The 24,179-nt window shown below is 36.7% G+C and overlaps 1 protein-coding gene across 1 annotated transcript in view; it reads right to left on the bottom strand.

The window, feature by feature from the left end:
• Window positions 1–22,133, bottom strand: part of ITCH (itchy E3 ubiquitin protein ligase) — a 32,359-nt gene extending 10,226 nt beyond the window's left edge. Inside the window, exons 1-17 of the mRNA XM_026042491.1 lie at window positions 22,049–22,133; window positions 19,303–19,441; window positions 18,316–18,440; window positions 17,507–17,644; window positions 16,148–16,190; window positions 13,829–13,998; window positions 13,136–13,364; window positions 12,141–12,236; window positions 10,570–10,744; window positions 9,025–9,091; window positions 7,199–7,283; window positions 5,829–5,957; window positions 5,114–5,186; window positions 4,130–4,201; window positions 2,336–2,424; window positions 1,535–1,694; window positions 1,127–1,260 (exon numbers count right to left, since the gene is read on the bottom strand). Of these exons, the coding sequence (XP_025898276.1) occupies window positions 1,127–1,260; window positions 1,535–1,694; window positions 2,336–2,424; window positions 4,130–4,201; window positions 5,114–5,186; window positions 5,829–5,957; window positions 7,199–7,283; window positions 9,025–9,091; window positions 10,570–10,744; window positions 12,141–12,236; window positions 13,136–13,364; window positions 13,829–13,998; window positions 16,148–16,190; window positions 17,507–17,644; window positions 18,316–18,440; window positions 19,303–19,441; window positions 22,049–22,118 (1,994 nt within the window). The 5' untranslated portion in view covers window positions 22,119–22,133. The remainder of the gene's footprint in view (window positions 1–1,126; window positions 1,261–1,534; window positions 1,695–2,335; window positions 2,425–4,129; window positions 4,202–5,113; window positions 5,187–5,828; window positions 5,958–7,198; window positions 7,284–9,024; window positions 9,092–10,569; window positions 10,745–12,140; window positions 12,237–13,135; window positions 13,365–13,828; window positions 13,999–16,147; window positions 16,191–17,506; window positions 17,645–18,315; window positions 18,441–19,302; window positions 19,442–22,048) is intronic.
• Between the last annotated feature and the right edge of the window lie 2,046 nt (window positions 22,134–24,179).

Below are 24,179 nucleotides of genomic sequence, written 5' to 3'. Positions count from 1 at the left end.
ACTATGAAAGAGCAAGCTTAATTGCAAGATTCATGACGTAAACCTTGGAGACCTTATCTTCTCTCTCGGGTCTCAGTTTCACGGCCAAAGATGAATATAGCTTTGCCATCAGCATTTCAACTTACTGTAGCTTTGAGCCACAAATGATTGGGTACAGAACATACCACTCTGAAAACCAAAGCAAAATCCACATTTCTCTCTATGTACAAATATAACCTGAAGCCCTTCCCTCCCACCTCACTATTTCGGAAACCATTTCCATGATTCACCACTAAGGGAGATGACATTCTGCCTTTTATAACTATTTCTGATAAAACAAACAAACAAACCAACCAATGATTCCCTATTCTGCATGAAGATTACAAAGCAATTTTAAAACATTTTCAATTGATTTTATATCATTCTTAAGTACAGTATGTTTCATTTCATGAGTCAATATAAAAGACTTCTTTTTTTTTCTGCTAAACTTATTTCTCTTTTACAGAAGTAAGAGTATTTTTCTTTTAACTGGTTTTGTCCTTCCCTTCCAATTTCTTTTTTTTTTTCCATTTTTTTTTTTTTTTTGAAGGAAAAAAACACCACTGAAACGTATGGAAACACTTAATGGTTCAAATCAACCATGGACTAGTACATTCTAGCCAAAAGTGCATGCTAGCCAATCTTAAGCTATTAACCTTAAAGTCAGATTTCAAGGATGACTGAGGAGTTATGATAGGAAGTAATAAGCTACATTTGTTAACTTTCTAGTAGCAATAAAGAATTTATGTTTTTGAACTAAACCATATACTTCAGAAAGAATGAAGTAATAAATGTCTGTTTTTTTTTTTAAATCAATTATCTGATAAATATTTCAGTGGAATTTAGGCAAGCCATTTTATTTTTAACAGTGTGTGAGACCACCACATCTAAATTATTGCTAGTTAGAATTCAAAAAGCAGTGAAAATGGAATGCGAGATTCCGTGCAGAATATTCAGTAAATCAGCAAGGCAATTCCAGTACTTCTCTGTAATTGATATATTCTACTGCTCAGTGGGTTTTTGAGGATAAATTTACTATTCCCTGGTATAAGTGAAAAATCACCATCACTTTATTGCTATTGCAAGAACAAAATCAAATCAAACTCACTTTACCCAGATGAGAGAGTTGTAAAACTCTGGGTCAACAGACTCTAAATCCTTGAGTCCTACTGGCTTGTTTAGGATACGTTTATAGAACGGCAGAGAGAAACCAGTGTCAATGAATTTCCCATGGAACAAAGCCTGAAGAACAGGAAAACAGACAAAATAATGTAAAGGATGACTGAATACCTAATATGACAACACTTTGTACCAAAGACATTTGACAGCCAAAGAATTAAAGTATCTAGAATATTATGACTGCTAATATGTTTAAATCATTCATACCAATGGCAGATACATGCAAATGCCTGACAATAGTTTCAGCTCAAAGATCCATTATTTAATTATCCATCTTATGCTACAATATTTACCTCTAGTAAAATAACAGGAAATAATTTTCTACTTTTGAACATACCATGGCAATGAATCTTCCAATAAAACGGAAGTATTTCAGATGGTCGGGATTAATGTAAGAAGCCGGGTTTATCTGTAAGCAGTAGTTATCTTTCCCTGCATATTCAAACAGGCAATACATTGGGTTCAAAACTTCATGGGACAAGAGAAAGAACCATTCCCTGAAACAATAAAACAAAAAACAAACACATTTCAATTAGATTCAAAAATTATGTTAGTTAACTCATACGCTGAAAATTGTCTTAGGAACTTGCTCACACATAGGCAGCGAACCAGACTCCTTTCCAAAGTGTAGTTAGAGGTCAGTTTAGTCCTAACACAATTTAGCAATTACTATGCAAAATTACCACCACATACAACTATGAATGGTATGGAAAAGACACCCTTATCTTAACAGGCAGATAGTTCTTTTAAGAAGTCTGAACTTACAGCTTTAGGAAATTGTAATTAATACTTCTCTGCTACATTGCAGTAAAGACTTCTGACTTGAAAGGGGATTTCTATTCATTTTCAGAAGACCTTTACTTTGACACTACTGGCTTTGCCAAAGATTTGCTCTAGCTCTATAAACTTTGCATCTTTTCTTCTCTAATCACTGAGACATTCAATTAATTCTTAATGTGATTTTAAAAACATACAGAATCATTTGAAGAGGTTGCACTGATACTCTAAGGAAAGATGAAATATAAGGTTCTCTAATATTTTAAAGCACTGCAGTCTAAGCATCTCCTTTGGAGAAGTATTCACTTGAGCAATTTGCAGAAAAAAAGAATATATTTTTTGCTGTTCTAATTTGGTTTACCTTGCAACACCTCCGTAATCTAAGCCTTCTTCTCCAGGGAAAATAACCCACAAACGTCTCCGCAGATCCTGAGGGCTGAAGCTCATTATCTTAGGAAAAGAAAAACAATCCATTTATTTCTAGAAAACAGTTATCAGCACAGGCTAGATTTATTACTATTCGTTATCAAACAATATAGCATATAATACATTAGAACATCAAATGGAATTTCAGGGGTTAGTGCTAACCCCTTTCCTGCTAAGAGGTGTGACAAGTGAAAGAAGGGAGAATAATTCTTAAATGACAGACTGACATATTTAGGTCAGCAGCCCATCTATAAATATGTAACACCAACCTCACCAATAAATGAGAGGCTAACAGGAAGTAAATTTGGGCTTTCTAGAATAACATTCTGAATAGAATCTAAGACACACAATGAAGCTACAAAGGCAAAGGAATAAAATTAAAAAAACACAAGAATAAAAATACATAGTGGATCTTTTCTTTTTCACTTTACAGCTTTACTCCCCCAAAAGGTAGATGGCTGTTAGTTCTGCACCAGCAAGCATCATAGCTGCTAAAGCAAATAACCTAATTAATACTATGTCCAAATTCGCTGATTTGATCAAATGTCAGGGATTCTCAAAGCAAAACAAGACTTTGATCTCCCATAAGAGTACTAAGCTTTTGTTTGCAATGAGACAGACAGAACTTGAAAAAAAAAACTGTATTTTTAAGTCTCTCGTACATGTCTGGTAATTTTCACAATAAATTTATATCTCTGATAGAAGCAGCTGCAAATGATAAATGATTAATAAGCATAAAAAACAGCTCAGATCTTTGTGATTTTGTCATCTAAATTACTGATGAGACACTGTTTTCTAAAGTAAATCTAGGCTTGATTATATTTACATGATTATATAATTTCTCTCTTTTGATTCTTTTCAGTACAGCACGATTTTATTACCTTTGCAATTACTGTGAGAGGACAAAGTGCAAATTTAGGAATTAAGACTGCCAACTTTCCATTACAGGATTTACTTTGTCCGCTTTAATCCCTTTTATTTCCAGACATTAGTGTTCTAAGAGTCAACAACAGCCTATTGCACTAATATTTATTGCTTCTGCTGAGCTAATTTGCAGTAATTTGACTAAGAAGATATTAAGTTTTAACGTGTTATTCTGTGTGTGTGTGAATTTCCTGGCTTAACACATCAGTGATAACTTCTAAGACACAAAGCCTGAGACATAGAAGAAGATCAATAAATCTCAGCTACTGACAGTAAAGGCAAAAGATGCTGAATGGTCCTATCTTTTTAGATAAGGTCTGCATTTTAAGTGAATTTTAACTCAAAAAAATGCAGAAGGGCTACAGGAATCTCATATTTTTTTCCCCACACTTCCAATCTTATTTCATTGTATCTTGCTGGATCGACAAGCAACAGCTTTCTGCTTCTACTTAACAAAACAACAAGAATGATTTATTGTCACAAGAAAAATTAAAAAAAAAAAATCAAAAAGGACTTAAAAAGCCCTGTAGAACCATATTTTTTAACTTTGGTTTAGCTTTACTGACGCTGTTGAGAATTTTGCTAATAATCTAAACATAACAAAAAAATCAGAACTCCTTATTTTACAATGATCTTTTTATATATCAGCATGACTGTATCACAAATACACTATTCGGAGCAGTACTTCTTTCTATCACTTTAAAGGTATTAGCAAGCTGTTAAAGTATCAATAATGACACTTGACTATGAAGTTCCCCAATTCAACTCTGCAAAATCAGTACTAAAATAAGTTTTCATAAAATACCTGTTGAAACGAGTCCTCAAACAATGTTTTTCTGCTCACCGTAATCTTTATATGTTGTGGCATGGCAAGTTGCTGAAATGAAATATTTTTCAGAGATGAAACATGCAATCATCCACAATTTCAAATACTATGCTATGACTGTACATGTTCTTTTAAGGGGTACAGGTGAATTTCACACCCTTATAAAATAAAACCAGAAACACAAATATGCTCAATTTTTATTTATTCTAAGAACTTGAAGTGAGGTATATAGGATCATATAGGATCACTGCTTTGAACAGGTTCAAATACTTCATTCTTACAAGACTAATGGAAGCATTAAGATCAAAATCATATCTTAAGTCAGCAAAGCTTTATCTAAAAATAAAAATAAAAAAAACTCAGAGAATTCAGGTTATTCTGCACAAGATTCAAAGTGAAAAATTAGGTAGGCTAGTCTCTGTTGTTTTTTGAAGGATAACTGATTCTTGAACACTGTAGTGTTTAAGTCCAGCAGTTTTTCCTGAATACCAAGTTATTTACTTTGATACATGTAAAGTTTAAGGGACCAAGACTGCCATAATAAACTGAACTTATGTTAGAATATGCTAGCCTGAAACACAGCATATTCTTTGATGATTTGACATACATGTTCTTTATCAAGTGCCCTGCATTTTTTTCTGGAAAAAGGTATTTGTGCAGAAACTAGATCTTATACTAAATATTTAATAATTACTTCCGTGCCTTGCTATAATTCTTTATTACAAGCAGAAAAAAAACTACTATTCTGAAACTTACCACTTTTCAAAACCACTGTAACTAAATTGACAGCTACTTTTATTCAAAAAGACTTAAAAGATAGTCCTCAGCTTACTTAGCTGAGAGTTTGCACAAGGCCTGTATTTACCATTTCTTATTTTAATTCACATTTAACCTTACTCAAAAGGTATTTTACTTGATAGTAAACAAACAAGCTATCAATATTTGCAAGAAATAACTCTGTACCTGGCACCAGAAGCGGAAGTACTGAACCTTTGCCTTGAAATCTCGCACATAGGCTATCTGGGGTCCATTGTCTCTGAAACCAAAAGGGGAAAAATAAATTTCAGTGTTCTGGGAATTTTCTGTCTGTACTTTTATCAGTTATCTAGTCGGGTAGTTGGCTGCCTATCTATCTAACTGGAAGATTCTTTTGCAGTTGTGTTTTTTCATTTTGGGGGTGCACTTTCCTTGTTTAATTAAAGAAAGCCTTATTTGTAAATACTGTGGGGTGCATATGTAATATTTATTAACAGTACCTTATTATTAAGTACAAACAAAAGTATTCTAATAATTAGGGTGAGTAATTAACAACTCAATTTAAGTTGGAAATTTTGGTTTTGACTCCATCTTTCTTTCTGAGAATCCAGGAAATAAAGTTGTGCTTGACTGCACAGGTAGAGCAGTAACTAGCAGGAAGGAAGGGATCTCGTCATCAGAAGTACTGAGGGAGCCCCTTCCAGACTCCCAGATCTCATCCAAGATTTGGCAAGACGGATTCTGAACCACTCAAAACTGCCCTTTGCAGGGACAGTGCTTAGTGAAAGAAAAAACTAGAAAAGGAGGCAGCTTTGCTACTTGTCAAACCCTCTGCAAAAAAGCATATAAAGAAAAGCAAAAAAAATCAAAAATGATGCCTGTTAGACCTCATTTTTTAAAGTCTAATACAAAAAATACTTACAGAGCAGACTTGCCCGTGCGGGGATCTATATATGTGGTGGTTCTTCTATTGTGGTCAACAAAATACGGAATACCATCCACAGTAAATCGCATTTCCCAGCCTTCCGGTAAGGGTTTTTCATTTAGTTGACTGTGCATACAAGAAAACATAAAGTAACTGATCAACTTAATACATGAAGTTAATTTGCAACACTTGAGATAGTAAACCTGAAAAACAACAAATTGAGAAACTTTCTGCTCAACAACATTTATTCTGCTTGTTTTCATCTTAAATGTTAATATTAGCTATCATTCACTTGAAAATGCTTTCTTAAATAAGCATTAGCTTATCTGTAATAGCAACAACAGAGCTTTGGGGAAAAGAAATATATCAATGTGGTGCATATTTCCTTGACTTAAGTAATCACATTTTATCTTTCAGATATTAGATTCTTTTTAATGAACTTCTGATATCTTACATATAATCACAAGTCAGTAGGGTGACCAAAATAAAAGAAAACGAAGAAAATACCAGTACTGATCTTGTATGATTTTTGATAACTTCCAATTCAAATCTAGTATAAGTAAAGTTGCTTCTCAATATCCCTAGGAGACCTGTGTAGCACCATTTCTCCACAGCAGTCTGAGATTGTACTGCCCTCCATAAATCACATGACAAGACCATGTTTCCAACTATAAAGCCAGAATTTTGGTTGTTGGGCTGTTACTAAAAATCTAGCTGCTGCATATACAAGAGATGAAAAAGCTGCCAGCTTTTGGCTAAGGCCAACAGGCCCTGATCACATAGTAGGTCATTCCATTCCTTCTCCCCATCTTTCTTTCCTTTGAGGACAGATGATGTTTTTTCACCAAATGGAAATGTTCAATTCAAGCATGGAGGGGAAGGGATACGGCATCTCCATTTTCCTGACAGTGCTCCCCACTTTAAAAGAGTAATAGTAAGTGAACCCCGAACTAAAGCAGTACCCCATCACTTTTAGTAATGCCTGGATTTTTTATTCTGCCTCATCTCAATCTAAAGTCTGAGGTTTGGTGGAAGGTGGCAAAGAAGAAAAGAGTTGAGGAGGGTGGGAAACTGGACAAGGTGCTGAAGTTTTTTGGAGTTCATCTACTTTCTGTCTCTTAGTTACTGCCTGCCTAATAAATAACAACATGTTGCAGTTTACCAAGACATTCCTGATAATTGTGCTAACAGCAAACAACATTTTGACAGTTTCCATTTTGCCTTGTACTTCTTTACATATTTTAAGGGACACTCTCTGAGAAGACTGTTTAGGACAACCCATTTTTCAGTTGCAAACCATGTCTCCTAGATCTCGATGTCATTTGATAAACTTTCAGATCTATGCAAAACTGTAACCGGTTTCTTACCCCTGACTCCTGGGATCTTCCCACTGGGTAATACGTGTGTTGTGATTCACAAAATACACTCTGCCATTGCTGTCCGTTCTCTTTTCTGAAAGGAAGTAAAAATTGAAAATATTTCAATATCTGCTTAACGCATTGCTCAGACTACACTGTTCTTTTAAAAAAGGAAAAAAAAATTAATAGCCACTGCACCAGCTTCTACTGTTCAGAGTTTCTCTGCACCTATTTGGACTCAACATCTTTTCATTCCCCTGCTAGTCTATTCAGCAACAGGAATATATCTTAAAAGTACTGACTGCTAATAATCATATGAAACTTCACAATCATCTATCCTGAATGAAAAGCTGTGCTGAAGTGTATGTGGATATGCTCCTTCTATCCTTATATCCAAATTTGCAAGAAGGAAAGGTCAATATGGGAGATGTACCTTCCCTAGATTTACTGGCCTGCTGCTAACAGACTTGCAAAAGAATTTTCAGATTTTTTCAAAGCTAAAAATTTAAATGGACTAAAATGTTGATAAAGCAGAAGTTTCCCTCTAACAAACATTTACTATGCTACTTGGTTTTGTTTTTTTTTTTTCCAATTAGAGGAAAAAAATAATTGGAAGAAAACAAAAACATAAGCTTGTTTTCTCCAAAATATAAGCTTGTTTTCTCAGTGCTCTGATTATTGCATGCAATACTGACAGCAAATACAAAATGGCTAAGAGACATCTATACAACTATCAGGAATGAAAAGAGGAATAAGTCTTTATATTCAGGGAAAAAAAAAAAGATAAGTGCACATTTCAAGAAAATAGACAAATTCTTTCACTCAAATAGTTAAGCCCAAGACTCAAGTACATTTATGATAAATACCAGGATTTGGTCTTCTGGCATCTTTCTGCAGTTCTTACAATTTCTTATTTTAGAGTGTTGCAAAAGCAATATAGAATCCAAATTATAAAACTAGAGCAAAATATGACTGTAGTAGGTAACAAGGCTCACGTTAGAAGAGAGGTCTGGAAGGAGACTCTTGTCCATAGAGGTCACACTGACAGCAAAATAGAACACTGTGGAAACTCAGTGGAAACCCTAACAAACAACATTTCTTGAAATGCTACACAGATATTGCAACAAGGCACAAGCGTGGGCAGAAAAAACTTATAACATGTATTTTCATCCCTAACTTAAGTAAACAACAAATAGTTAAGTTTGAAAAACCTTAAGGGGGAAAAAAAAAAAGTCCAGCTCTGGCAAGTACAGAAATTTAAATTAAATGACTCTTCTCACTTTGCTTCTATATCACAAGATGTGCATCGAATTATTACATACAGCAATATTACATAATCAATTATCTGATCCAGTACTGGAACCAGGTATTAGTTTACACTTATATTTTTGAATATAAAAGGAACACAGATATATTAATTGTAAATTCCTAACCATGAAAGGTGCAAAAAATGCCAAAATGTACTTTGGAGGGAGGTGGAAATGAAAGCGGGTGCTTATGAGCCCCATACTACAAAAAATTTTCAGACCAACAAAACTTCAAGAATTTACTATATAATGGGGAGACAGAGAGTATGAAGGAAGTTATACAACGCGGTAGTTGCTGGCAGTAAGACAACAGCACACTTCATACCTTTAAAATTATTTTGGAAACACAAATCCATGTCTGGAGTTGGCACTTTAACAGGACATTTGATTAGATTTAATTTAAGAGGATCTTAAATAAGGACTTTCACAGATACAAAAATTAACTAAAGGAGCCAATACGATTAGGCAGATGTATATTTTAAAGTTTAATTAAATTACATTACAAAACACTATTTCAGTCAGTCTTACCCCATCCATGTGGCAGAGGGCCAAGAGGATCAAACTCTTTGTTCTGCGTGGAAGAAAAGTCCTGGTTCTGCAAGTCACACAAATAAAGGGTGCATTAAGAACTAGCCATTATCCATTTTCTTTCCAGATGTTCTAACTGTAGTCACCATAAATTATTGAAGTAAATGCATTTTTGTTAATGCTACGTATAGGAAAGATGCCAACAGCCATTTTACTTTTCTCTCTTTCTCCACAGAGAATCCCTGAGTTTGTTACAAATTGTTTTGGGGTTTTTGATTTGTTTCGGGGTTGGGGGCTACTTCTTGGTACTAAAGACTGAAAGCTATTCTTTTATCTAATTTCATAGCACTTTTCACAGAATCACAGAATATTTAAGGTTGGAAGGGACCTCTAGAGATCATCTTTTCATGGTTAATTAACTTCGATGCCAAGAAAATGAGCATTCTGTGTGCACCTGTCTGCACAGAAAAGCAATACAGTGGTACCCAAAATAACGAGAAAGAAAATCTGAGAATCACGGAATGGCTGAGGTTGGAAGGCACATTTAGCAATCAGTGACTCGCTGTTTAAGCAGGGTCATCTACAGTAGGTTGCCCAAGACCATGTCCAGATGTCTTCTGACCATCTCCAAGGACGGAGACACCAAGACCTCACTGCGTTTTGGAGTCCAGAGTCCTGTCCCCTCACAGTAAAACCTTGTTTCTAACATTCAGGCAGAACTGCCTGTGTCTCAGACTGTGCCCAGTCATTCTGATCCTGTCACTGGGTGCTGCTGAACGGCACCTGATCCTGTGCACACCCCCCCTTTGGATATTCATACACATTAAGATCTCTCTTCAGTCTTCTCCTCTCAAGGTTGTTCTCTCTCTTGTTTTTCCTGTTACCATATATGAGGCCCATTTTTTCTCCATATACAAATTACAATTTAGAACTTGCAGCATTCTTTATAAACTTGTAGCTTTTTTTTAGGCTAGCTATAAATTTTACTATTCAAGAAAAGAGTGGATTTGAAATTCTAGAATGGTTACTTTAAATCTCCTTGCTTTCATAACATTCGCTGCGCATATTACATTTTACTGAAGCAGGAATAATTTGTTCCTCTCTGAGCTACCTTTCCTTCCTGATCTGTGGCCAAACCAATGCAAGACACGATATAAATAAACAAGCTTATTACTAAGCTGCAGTTGTTTTGAATCATTGGCTTCTGTCCATATTGAACATAAATTTCAGCAAAGAAATTTCACACCAGCTATATTCAGCTGACAGATAAAAACCATTACACTGCATGCAGTGCCTGCAGTTGTTGCAAGGCCACAAGCTAAAGTTACCAACCGTAGAGCAGGAAGTAACAACTCACAGAGGTACAATATATCACCAAGAAGAAGACATGCCATTCAAGTCTGATTATCTTTACTGGGTAAAGTCCACCACAAGCATTCCCAAAAGCAAAATGCATAAATGCAGGAGAGAGAGGAAAATTATGATCTAACAGATTGGGAATCTGGAAAAAAATATTTCTATCAGTTTCAGCATTACATTCCTTACCCCATATATAAATCTTTGATTAAATTGCTGCATAGCTCCTTGAAGTTGACTGCGCTGAAGCTGCCACTGCTCGTAATTCCGGACAGATTCTAATGTTGGTCTCTGCCACGTTGTGGTTCTAGTGAAGTGGTCAACATAATAAATTCTCCCCATGTTGTCAACTCGTCGTTCCCAGCTTTTAAAAAGATACAAGCAACACTTCTCAATAACACAGAGTAATTTTAAAGGCTAAGAAGCACTTTTAGGGTCAGACTAATTGCAAAGCAAAAGACAGTACGTTTGGAACTGGATATAAAAGCATGGGCTCATCAACATTTTTTTTTTTTTCTCTTTTTACCATCCATTAAAATTGCAAAGAGCTAAAATTCTTTCTGAGAATGACTTTTACTCTGCTTCATGGTATATCACATCAGATTCACTCATTTACTGTGCCTTCAGTTCTTTTAAAATAGTTTCAGTCTAGTTTAAACCTACTCTCAAAGTGCTACATAAACCACTGTCATTCCAGCACTGTCATTACTGCATTTATCCCTCCCAAACTCTGAAGATAATCATCTTCTGGTTTCTCTAAAAACTGCAAAAAACCCTGGCATGCTGGCAATTCCCTTATGTCCTTTCTGACTAAAGTTTAGCCTGCTTTGACATGAACAAGGGATGGCTCTTACAGTTTTTTGCTTGTTTGTTTTCTTTTGGGTCGTGTTGGAGAAGGGGGAGTCGTTTTCAGATCATATAAATTATTAACAAATTTTGAGTGAAAACACTAAGAAATTCATTAACATGATAGTGCAACCTATCACCAAGTTTAAGATCGAGTACAACAGCTGGGCTACCTTTGTGAGACTTTCTGCAGGCTTTATGTGCTCTTTAGAATCAAGTTCTCCTTACTGTTCTGCACATTTCTACTTTGCAACCTGTGTAGCCTAAAGTGCAAATGGCTTGAGGATGAATGAAGCGTAACAGTATAAATTGTGGGCTTTCCTTTGGTTTTGAAAAAATACAAAAAAAACAGAAAAAATAAGAAAAATAGAAAAAAAAGTGAACGTTGTCTTGAACAATGACTAACATGATTGACTCCTCTGACACCAACAGCTAGAAAAGCCTGATAACCAAAGCACTTTCATGAAAGCCCAGTAAATTAGCAGCTGGAAACCCCAGAGAAGACCGAAGGACTGCAAAGAATAATCTCAGGCTAAAGGGGTAGCCAAAGATATTCTTGCTCAAAGATAATAATTTGATTAATCTTAAAATACCTTTCTATAGTTTTGGTTCTATTTTAGAGACGGGGTCACCTACTTTCTTTAACTTGGATCAGTGTCTCAACATACACACACTTGCCTAATATTTGACAGTAAAGCTAAACTGCAATTCTGTTATCTGTGACATTCCTCTCCTTCCCTTAGCCATGCACTATTATTGTGGAGCTCATCAGAGATATCCTGGAGTAGCTGTTTGCATGGCATTCACACTACTGCTTACAAATATGCTTGCTAGCTTTAGTAAATGGTCAATTAACCTTAGATAAAGCCCATCCAGACATATCCTAGATAATCAGATGACTTTTCCTGACTCACCCTGGAGGAAGAGGCTCTGGACGATCCCATGTTGTTCTTTTTTCAACGTGATCTACATAGTATACTCGACCATGTTGATCTACTCTTTGCTCCCAACTAAAAATAAAACAATAATTTAATTTGTAAGCGTAGGAAATTGTTAATCTGCACAGCTGTGAGAAACGTTACAAATAAGCGTTTTATAAAAACAAGCTGCAAATAACACACATAATTAAGATTTGGTTCATGAGCTGCACCAGAATGTCGTACAATATAGAGTGGCATGATGTCCACATTAAATTTCAGCTAGGCAAAGAATAAAGTGTTACAGAAAACTGAAGTTAAATATCATGTCTATGCATACTATGTTGGAAAGCAATTAAAAGCATGTTTTGTATTGAATATCAAAACAACGTAACTGGGGGACTATAACCTCATTTTAGAACAGTATCACTCATTGAATTTATTCTCTCAAATATGCAACACTTGCACAGTTCACATATATGCAGAACTCTTCAAATCAACACTGATAACATACTTCCTGTAAATGCAACACTTAGCACCAAATATAGCGTGGGGAAAAATCCTACTTATTTGCTGTTTCTGTTAAAATTAAAGTCAGAAACTGTCGTATGATTTTTTCAAGACTGTTTTGGTACTTTAGAATTACCCTGTGAGATCAGTCAACCTTCTCCTATGTACTGCTTCAATTGCTGGCAAATTGAGGCAGGTAACTCTTCACTAATTACACCATTCACACTGGGAATTCTTTGTTTTCCCAACAAGTCAAAGCTAAGAAAACCTCCAAACTAAATACTGCAGGGGTATTTGTTAGTGTGGTAAAACCTAGATGTTATACATGTTTTGTTTTGCAATATCTACCCTAAAAAAAAAAAAGAAAAGAAAAAAAAAAAAAAAGAGAGAAAAAACAAAAATCTCCCCCCTCTCACCCCTGCTCAAAATACCCTCAACCAAATGAAAGATACATCACCACAAAAAAATAACTGAGTCCCTACCCAGGTGGAAGGGGACCTTGGCTGACTGTAGCCAGTGTCTGAGGTGGAGGATTTACTGGCTGCACTTGTCTTGATACTGGAGGTGTGGCCAGTGCTGCAGCTGCTGGGGCCGCTGGCCCCTCTGGGCTCTGCTCGGAAGAGGTGCTGGCAGCCGGGCCCGGCAGCGCCCCGGATCCCGCGCTGGCCCCTTCGTTGTCTGTGGACGTGGGTGAGGGACCATTGGCGCTTCCTGCAATACGAGAGATCATGAGGATGGGAGCATTGGGGTTTCAGAGAGCACATACATAGCCACAGATTTTGTACCTTACACAAAAACTCAAAAGAAACTTTGTCTGTCTTTACATAAGCACTTCAATCCAAGAATTCACATCAACTGGCCCATTCTGGTATTCCTGTCAGAAGTCTTATCAAATTCAACGGATTATCTGAGTGCAGTGGTAGCACTTCTGGACCAGCTGCACTATAGTTAGCAATATCATTGCAATCATTCTTCAGCAGACACTGAAGCAAGACATTTTTATTAACAGGAACAATGATTAAATGACATATATTGAAGGTGATCACTTAGGAATAAGCTGCCCAAGAGAAATTTGCTCGGAAAAATGTACCAGGACCTGTAATGGCTATGTTCATTCAAACAATTTGTGGCATGAAATTAGCTCTTCAATGAATGCCTGGCACTAGAGTACATACCAGCTACTGAAGTGGGTCTACGGGGTGTGGGTGGAGGTGGCCTAGAAGGCCTGGGAGGTCTGGAAGGTTTATAGCTCCCATTTGTGAGCAACGGAGAATCACCGCCGTTAACAGCCTTGTTGTCACTGGAAGCTGCATCTTCAGAGCTCTCGAGGCCATTTGAGTTAGTTCTTTGTAGGTAAAGGCAGAACGGGGAATTATTGTAAGAAATTATGAAAGATATTACATTTTATGGAAGACACTCATGCAACAAGGTGAGATTCTTACATTCATTACAGATCATAAAAATCCAGCATTGCGATATATTTGTATAAACATATTAAGAGTTCAACCTCAGAGCTGTATGAGATATTTTACTAACATGTTTTGCTGAAAATTCCTTTTTCATTTCCCTGTTCAATATACTTGCCCTTTTAATTTTGCTGCCAACCTATTTCCTCCCATGAATTCAGCTTCTTCTAGGAAGACAAGAAGCTGACTAAGACCTGGGAATTATAGATATGCCCCACAGGGCTCAGAGCACACAGTATACTCAAAAATTTTAGAAGGTTTCAATAAGATTTACAAATTTTCCTGAGTTGTGGAAGTGTCTAGATCTTGTTTCACAGCTATCAGTCTGAAGCAGTGTAACAGAGAACTTCAGACTTGAGTGTTGAAATTCTAGCAAATAGTTGTGTGAATTACTATCCTCAGGCATTTTCACCCCTCAGAAACCTTAAAGAACAGTTTCAGCCATCCTGTACTGCTCGGTTATGCTTAGTATTCTGATATACTCAAAGCTCCTAAGTAATTGCAGGGATCTGAATTCTTATCTCCAAAGCAATTTGTTTTCAGAATTGGCATGCTCAGTAAAGAAAAAAAGATTAATTAAGAATTCTGGTGGATTGACAGCTCAGATGCACAAGACCTTAGTAATAAAACTGTAAGTTATGGTTTCAAGACAGTGCCACTAGTATCTGTAATAACACATACATTTCAACATGCAAAAAAAAATTGCACGCAGGTAGACTTAATTTAAATCATCGGAGGATCAAGGGATCAAGTAAGATCATGTAGAGATGACCTCAATAACAAAATGTTAAATATACCTTTGCTCTACCTGTGGTATTGGACACATGATAATTTATACGATGCCACACCAACCCAGAAGAAATATAAAACTAAATGACTGTGCAAGTACACACTAGTCATTAGCGATCTAAAGTTTATAGGAACTACAGCCTAGTTCTTCGCAGCTGCAAAGAGCTGAGTGCTGTTACCTGAACATTAAGTCAAAAGAAAATCTTCTATCTTTCATAGATTTGACCTGTCACCTTAAGAAATAATGATCCATCTCAAGCCATTTTTATACACACAAAAGCAAGCACTGCTAGAGATATTCCAGGTTCGGATCATGGACATGACCATACAAAGGATGCTCAAAAAGGACCTTTAATGAACAGCAAGATCTCCAGTGGTCGGGATGAAAACTATGCGGCTAATATTACCCAAACAGGCAAGGTTCCGAGTGCCCAAGTGTGGAAAACATTCTTTCATGAGTGAAAAGAAACAGAGCAAAAATAAAACTGTCATGGCAAGACTCTAGACTCCACAGCTAAGCAGTTACATTTGTGATGCATAAAAGAATGGCGAAATGAAACTCAGCTACTCCAGATGTCCTCCAAAAGTGTAGTGCATTGTACAGATTGTTAAGATACTTATGGCACTGGAAAAGTATCCAAAGTGGCTCTGGGCTTACTAAAGGTTAATGTATCATGGTGTGTGGTCATGCTTTCATCGCACCAAGCAGCAGGATACATCATCTCATGGGGAACTTAAACTGCCAGTGCTAGACAGCTTCTGCTATCTGATTTAACAAAGCTAAATGTAATTCTGAAGCAAACAACAGAGTAAAAATACCTATTGTCATTTACTCATCAGTGGGGATTTGCTATAAGTTCGCTAAACACTGAAGTCTCAAAAAAGTCTTTCTATTTTGAATAACACATGTGAAAAGATTCACATTTTTTGAACTATAAGGACAGCTTAATATACAAGATTCAGCTTAATATCAGAATTGTTTCAATTTTGTTCATGACACATTTACTAAGCAAAGTATTGTGTGGCACTGGTCTCATAGCTGTTAGAACTCTTAACATATATTGCCATCCTCACAACTGACACAGTAGAATATGTATCACTTCAGCCACAGAGAATACTTTCTTTCTAAAGAACCTGCTTGGATCTTAACAGATCTCACTGCAAGTCACACTCAGGTTTTTCTCATTATTCGTTATTTTCTTTCTCTTGGTCCATTAAAAAGAAGAAAAAAGATCTTACCGTGCATCATTCTTTGCTCTGGAGGTATCATTCTGCGTAGGACCTTAAATATTGGAAAGAAAAAGACAACAGAAGTATAAGCAGTATTCTTAATGATTTTCAAATTAAAAAAAAAACCACTCTTTTATGCCTAGATTTCTTTCAAATAGCGACATGCTACTACATGCTGCTTCTTTACAGTCTCATTTTCAGACTCTGTGTGCGTGCATAACTCATGCTGCCATGAAGTATAAAAGCAGTTGTATTTTCTCCTTATGGAAGATAGGACGCTATTTAACCATACAAATACTTCAAATATTCACACCCAATTCTATAATATTCTGTCTACCTAGCAATTACAAGGAGTTTTATGCACTCTTCAAGTGGATTTGGCTTTTCAGATTTTCTCTCTTGTTTTGATGATGACAGGGAAAGCAGGCAGAATCACAGCTTTTCTAAAATCTTCTCTCCAGTGGGCTAGCAAGAAACTGTAAGGCCTTTTATTTTGGGGGTTCTCTATGCTGGACCCTCCCCTTGTTCTGTATATCATTTAGCATCAGGGCACTGAAGCAGGTGCAGCTTCTGGCTGCTTTCCAAACAGAATTATAGCAGCTCAGCCCAGATCTGCAAACATTTTGCAGCTGCTTATTCAGCTACCTTGCAAATATTTGCCTTTTGTGCCAGCACTCATGATACTGGAATATGGAGCACTGAACTGCTCATTCATTTAGATAGCACAAATACTTCAGTTCTACAGAATTAAACAAACGTTATTAGCAAGAAAGTCCGTTACCAGTTTTGATGGGAACTACATATAGATCTAAGCCAAAGAGAATAATGTAGTCATGTAAAGGCTTATGGAAATGTGAAGTTAATGGACCACGCAAGGAAGTGATTTTAATTCCAGAAACTGAAATATCTTGATCTAAGATATAAAAGCCTATTGAGTAAACAATGTAGCTGCCTATGAGCAGCTTAGCTTGCCTAACAAGAATGCACTGCATGCCTGCAAGACTTCATTCCTTCCTCTTACGCTCCAGTGCGTTGATCATTGGGAAACCCTCTGCTAAAACTTCCACTTGTAAGTCAAGGTCTTTCTTGCACGGGAGAGCCCAACCCCAGACATACTCAATTCTCTACCTGCATTCCTTCCTCTGTTTACTAACGCCTTCTTAGCTCAGAAGGTGAATTTGAGGAAGCAAAAGTAATAAACGTACAGATGAAACAGACGGACATATTGGGAAACGCTGTTATATTTACTATAATAACCACTAGATATCAGTGGTTACTACAGTAAAATACTGTGTGAAAGCTTCCAGAAAAAAAGCTTTGTATATCAGAGACTACAACTGTTGTACCCTTGAACTGAGTATTACTCACTTCTTACACTTGAGGCATCACCATTGGTTAGGAGCTCAGGATCTACCTGCATCCCATCTAGACAGACGGACAAATCTCCTACCACTTCTGCCGGTTCTCTGTCTCCGACAAGGTGCAATGTCACAACTACCTGCTCAACTGAAAATGTACATAAAAAATGGAGATTATCTCACAATATGATAAAAATAGGTTTTATTCAAGAAGAAAATCACAGACCACAACATTCAAGAAAAAAATTGCAGAACAACAACGCTATGTCCATAAAATTGACTTGTATAAAGTCAATCATTCCTAGAAATCAGTAAAAAGATATTGTTTCTAAGAAAAGAGGAAAATCAGAGCATAAGCTCATTTCCACCTAAGGAAGGAACATAATTACAGAAGTTGAGACTCAAGCTTCTGCTCATACTTCTGAATCAAATAGGTGAGCTGTCCTCAAAAGTTTGGAAACGTATTTCAAATTTTAATTCATTCAGTGCAGGTATCAATGTCTGGAATCATGAACATACCAGTATTCTCATGATTCCAGTTTTCAATGAGGCTTTCATTATTGCACAAACTAGTTAAATGAAAACATGTTTTCAAAGACACCATAGTAAATTGTAATATTAAGAAAAATAGACACACGCCCACACCACATAAGTGTGCAAAATGTATTGCCTTTAAACACAATCTGTGGTAGTGAAAGTCGGTAGCAAAGGGAACTCCTATGACCCACCAAGTCTTCAAAGATTTGCAAAGAGCACTCCACTCAGGCTTACAGATGTCCAAAAAAATTCTGTTCCAAGTGTTTTTCATCTTGTACTTACGCTTCATACTGTTGGATTTCAAAGTCTCATGAATATCCAGAGCAGCACTGCCCAGAAGAACATCAGATTTTAGTGTCTGATGGCTCCAGACTCGAAAGTTTAATTTACTCACAGGAGTGACAATTCTAAGAGGAGAAGGGGGAGAAGAGAAAAAGAAACACACAAGAAAAAAAAAAAAGAAGTTTCAAGATTATGCATATTGCAGGAACTTTGTTTTAAATGAAAGAAAAATATCACAATTAACATTTAAGTGTAATCAAGGTAAGAAAAAAACACTTATTCTTACAGTTTCACATTCCATGAGTGTTCAGAGTTTTTGTACCCTGACATTTGAATTATTCACATAGATTTGAAGACAACAAATTTGCTTGCTGAAGAGATTATTTGATAATTCATGTTTTTCCATAAAAAAGGAACATATCAAAAGCTGATCATTCCTCTAATAAGCTGCCACATATTTAAACCATGCTACAAATAAGAATCAGGAGCATACGTGAAATTATTTTACATTTTAACAGAATACTTCTTGGTGAAAGTATACATTTTCATGACCAAAAGATTACACCTTCCACAACTTCATGATTCAAAGAACTTTCCATGTCATATCCAGGAGCAGGATGTATTATTTTTTATGTTCTCCCAATCTGACTAGGTTCTTAGAGAAGAGGTTTCAGACCTGTTTCAGTTTCTCTTCATTACAAATCAAATAATTCAAATAAAAGCTCAACTAAGAGCTCAACTACTGTTCAGTTCTACTTTCCTTTCATTTTCTGAATTTCATTTTTTCTCTCCTGAACGCACATGCTCCAGAAATTATACAGATATGTTAATGTTATGTAAAACAGAACACATGGCTTAAAAGAAAAAAAAGAGGAAAAACAAAACATTACAAAAGCAAGCAAACAAAACCCTTCAAATCTGATGTCAATTACACAGCATTAGTTCAGCTCAAATAATCCAAACGGAAAGGAAAACCATCAAACCTACACTGTAAGATGCTGCTTCCACTTCGGACTATTTGTGTTGTTGCACTTTTCTGTCCTCTTTGACTGTCCGTCTACAGAGACTTCTACATAAGGGCTAGGTCCAAACCATTTATTTTTTTCTTTTAGTTTTGCTGAAATAACTGTTAAAGAGAGGAAAACAACAATGGACTCTATGAGGCTTCAGCTGCAAATGATGTTTTTCAGTCGGGTGCTTCAGCATCCAAGTGTCAGGTCACTGATCCTTGACAATAATGCTCAAGAGAATAAATACATGAAATGCACAAAAGACTTACTCTTGTACTCTAGACCATTTTATCCAATGCAATCACTCACACAATAAGCTAAAGCAGTCAATATTTTCTCTACAGGATCAGACACTATAACTAGGAATCATCACTGTAAAATCCACAAATGCAGCTGTGTGTTGAACATAGTAAATATCTTCTGCAATCTCCAGCAGCCAAAAAAACTCGTTTTTCACTCTAAACTGTCAAGAAGCCCAAAACATTATTTACTTCTCTCACTGAAGAGTCCTGGGCAGCTGCTGCCTCTTGTGCCAAAACCAACTAAAAGTCAGGGATGTATTTTGTGTTAAGGTTTCTACAGCAGAGCAAAATTCCAGAAAAGCTAACCAGTTTCAGTAACTACCTATTTTTCTGGACAAAGCCAAACCTGGACAGGACATGGAACACTTTAGAGCTTTACTCATGTTAATGAGTATATTACTGATATTAAAGTTTGGACAGTGACACCTCGATACCCTTCTCCTGTTTATTTATTTATTTATTGTGGTTTGTTTTTAAATCAACCTTGTTGACCGAGATGCTATCTTGCCAAATGCTGAGATGCTACTGCCTCCATTTAGCCAAAGAAAACTATGGGTGCACCTGTCCAACCTCAACGTCCCTTTGATTCACAGCAAGGAATGTTCTTGGATACCTCAACAACACGAAGCTCACAAAACAGAACTTAAAACCCAAATATTATCATTTCTAGTTGGCCAGTGAACTCCATTCTGTTCTTACTAATGATAGTCTGCTGTCCTCTATTTTCAACATCTATCTCAGCTGCACTACAGGCTTAAGGAAGAAGGAAAAAAAAAAAAAGAGGCAGACTAATTCGAGTCCATATGGCTAATCTACCTAGATTCCCTTTATAGGATACACTCCTTTAGAGATTTAGAGAAGTAGCTTACCATAAAGTGCTCTAAGTTGCTCCCAAGGGAACTTCTTCCTCTCTGCATTACAGAGATCCTATGGAAATGTTCTTTCGTTAGCTACCACTGGTTTTCCTGAATAGCTCCCCCTCTTCCCTTTGCATCACCAGTATTTAAACATTACAGCATCTCATGCCTCAGCATCCTTAAGGCATCAAGCCTTGGTTTGAGACAGTACAGCTCTGCAGTGCTCTGCCTCTGTTCAAAGCTGGTTTTTGCACAGACAACCTGAGAGCTCACTTAAAACCACAATGAAAACAGCAAAGCTAAGAGGTAGAGGAGGAGTTTACAGCACTTTCTACATAAACAGGAAAGACTCTTCACATAGGACATCACTTTCTCGCGGATTGTGACTGAAGTTCTAAAGAAATTAAGAATCAAACATCTTCAGAGTCTCCAGTCTAAAGAGGAGACATCTCTTCAGCTTCACTTTCTCTGTACGAGTCACAGACCTTTTAACAGGACAAACCCTAGGCAGGAATCACCCTTTTCATTCCCAGCTCTGCTTGGCTATGGAGGACATAACCTCCCTGCAACGTTTAGCAATCTTTCTCCTTCTCTTGTCTTCATGCATGTAGACAAGATTTCTCTTAAAGTCTCACGGCCCCTTAAGATAAAAGAAAAACTTGACCTTGCTGTATGCTAGAGACAGTATATAATTCATTTAGTTTCACTCTTCTTCCTACTTTAAAGCTCCCACCTGTTTTTGGTGATTCTTTTCTTCCCCCTGATATAAAGTTTATGAAACTTTTACATACACCCACGTATATTCTACGCCACGGGTGCCCTATTTACACTTGGTGCTTCTAAACAAAGATAGGAATGCATCCACACATTATCCACAACACTCCCATTCCCATGCTTCGGAATTCAACCTTGATCCATCAGCAATATTTGCTGGGTGGAAAACAAGTAAGAAAACTTGATGATAAAGTCTGAACAGTTGCTCTGTTGGTAGCTACTGCAAGAGGTAGGCCATGGAAATCCATTCCCATGCAATCTGTAGGGGCTCACTTGCACTAATATACTCATTAACACTTTGACTAAAGCTCCTTTACAATGCTGGCCATAGAAATGTGCTAAAAAAAAACTAGTCAAAAAGTCAAACTTGATAAACATCAGTTCAGATTCACTTGGCCTGATTATGAAATAAAAGAATTAGATTCAATGTTATGTCAAGTGTTGGCAGCAGAAAAGAATACTATATTATGTTCTCATATTTAGAAGACAATTTAAAAATAATCGTTTCTTTCTTGCCTACAGGAAAACCTTCAGAAACTGCCTTCAGAAAGGCACTTCAAATAAAACCCTGAGTAAAACAGCAATGTTTCTGCTAGGTCGTGATGATGTAGCACCATCAGTTTTCAGTTGGCAGCTAGTCTCAAATTTTGTACTTGAGACTTGTGTACTTGTGTACTCCAAACGTTCCTAGAACACATCATACTAGGGATGTCTACTGCGTTAGGCAATAAATAAAGCTTTGCTTGTATGTTTTTAACCAGAAAATGATACAGTGTTTTAAAAGACTTACCAGTGATTTGAAGCTGTGATTTCATGGAAAATCCACTGGCTGATCCTGATCTGGACCCACTTCCAGCCATAATATGGGCTGGATCTTGAATCTGGTAAAAGACAGAAAAAAAAACAAAAAGTCTCTCAATTTGCCAGTTACCTGAGTGTGAATGCTTTCCAGTCTTTGCAAATCTTACTGCACAGCTCTTGTATCTGAAAATCTCTGTCATTTTTGATGGCATCAATCCTGGATAAGAAGTTTACCCAGCAAAGACAAGTTCTACATGGTCTAAAAACCAAAACTCATGAGTAGAGGGGAAAAAAGGAATGGAAACATTCCTTCTTTTTTTTCTTACCAAATGAAATTAGAACGTAAATTTTAAATTTAGAGAAGCCTGCTTCTATGTGTCTTTGTTTCCACTAGCTCAGATCAATTCTACCAATGTGTTCTGGAGCTCTGCAACGTGCTTTCCTAAAGAGCAAACCTATCACCTATGAAGCAGGACACAACAAATTTCACTTACAGCCCCATCTTCCCCCTCTACCAGAGCAGTCAGAGTGTCCCACTGCCCTCTGCCAAATATAGCCAAGGGGAGAGATTCCCGCTGCACTTGAAACTTAATTTACTGTCTGGTTGCAGAGAAGTGGAGGAACAGGGACAAGATGTGTCATATAACTTTCATGCCAACAGATATAAATGAAATGGGTAGCATTTAATTTAAATTAAAGGTAATGTTGGAACTATTCAGACAACCTTGTCTTTTTTTAAATATCTTCTCAACCTTTCTTAGCCTCTACATATACTGGTAAATCTATGTATTTGCAATATTATATATTTTCATAACAATTTATGCGTTAGCAAATGATCATATGGTATTATATCATTCATATTAATAAATGCACAGCAGGATATACCCACAAGGGAACAAACAAGCTTCAAATTAGCACTTCCCTCCCCAATTTCATACTTCAGTCCCCCGCAGAGCACATCTCCAGAGAGTCCCGTGGTCATAACCTGCTAGAGCTTCGCTCACCCACCTCCACAGCCAGCAATGCGGTGAGGTTCTGCCCAGGAGGCCCTGGAAAACGGGAGCCCCTGGAGCTCCTCTCACACCCTTGCTCTGCTATCAAATCCGAACCCTCAAGCAGGCCGGGTTTCCCGTACCAGATCCCAGGTCATTTCCTGCACACAACTGGTAATTCCAAGAAAGGAAGTTTTGTGTTAACATAAGCTGCTGATGTTTGTCTCTCGAGCACAAAAGGCTACTCATACGCATTTCCCAGCTGATAACAGCACAAACAGATTGAATACGAAGCGAACAAGTTAGCAGCATGCTATGCAAAACACAATGTGGAAAAGGAAAATGGATTTGAATATTGCAAGTTCCATTTTAGAAGCTGCAGTTTAAAATAAAAGTCTATATTCTGCAATAACATTGTTACTCCAGGCACATTGCAGAAGTGACAAAATAGGAAGGATGTTACAGTTGGTTGATGTCGGTATCAACTGCTGCAGAACATGACACTACCAAAAAAAGCAGACAAGCATCTTCCCTCAACAGCACGTAGTGTGGAATTAAGGGCTTTTAATTATTAGATTACAGATGTGAATAACAAAAATCTAAGTCTTGCTAGAGTGTGAAAGCTTTTAATATAAGTAATTTCAGAAGTAGTTTAAAAATTAACAGACTTTAGAGGACAATTTTTAATTCTGAATTGAAATTAGTTCTACCAAATGTAGGCAGGTATTCCCTATGCTTTATGAAAGCGGCTAAATAAAGCGTCGAGACCACTACAGACATATAAAATGGCCTACAGGACTTTGCATTAAGGAAAAGCTGCTATTTTCCACCTGGAGAAGTAACACTGCACATAATACAAATGCAATTACTGAAGGTGCTAATTACTTTACATTTTAAGTCATAAGGTAAGCACTGGTAGTGCACATTCACTGAGGAATATGCTAAAGCCAATTTTCATTTATATGCCTGAAAAATATACTCATAAAACAATCTTGATAATATTTGGTCTCATTTTCATTGAAAATGTGCAGAAAAAATAGTTCTAGCAGCATTTTCATAAGAAAAACGACTGTCCTGCAAACTCACTAAACAACCTGTTGAGTTGATCAACCACCCTGATCTATCCGA

The sequence above is a fragment of the Nothoprocta perdicaria genome, unplaced genomic scaffold (assembly GCF_003342845.1).
Source record: "Nothoprocta perdicaria isolate Ctin4 unplaced genomic scaffold, notPer1 scaffold_305, whole genome shotgun sequence".
Classification (NCBI taxonomy): domain Eukaryota; kingdom Metazoa; phylum Chordata; class Aves; order Tinamiformes; family Tinamidae; genus Nothoprocta; species Nothoprocta perdicaria.
This window is presented reverse-complemented; position numbering and strand designations above follow the sequence as displayed.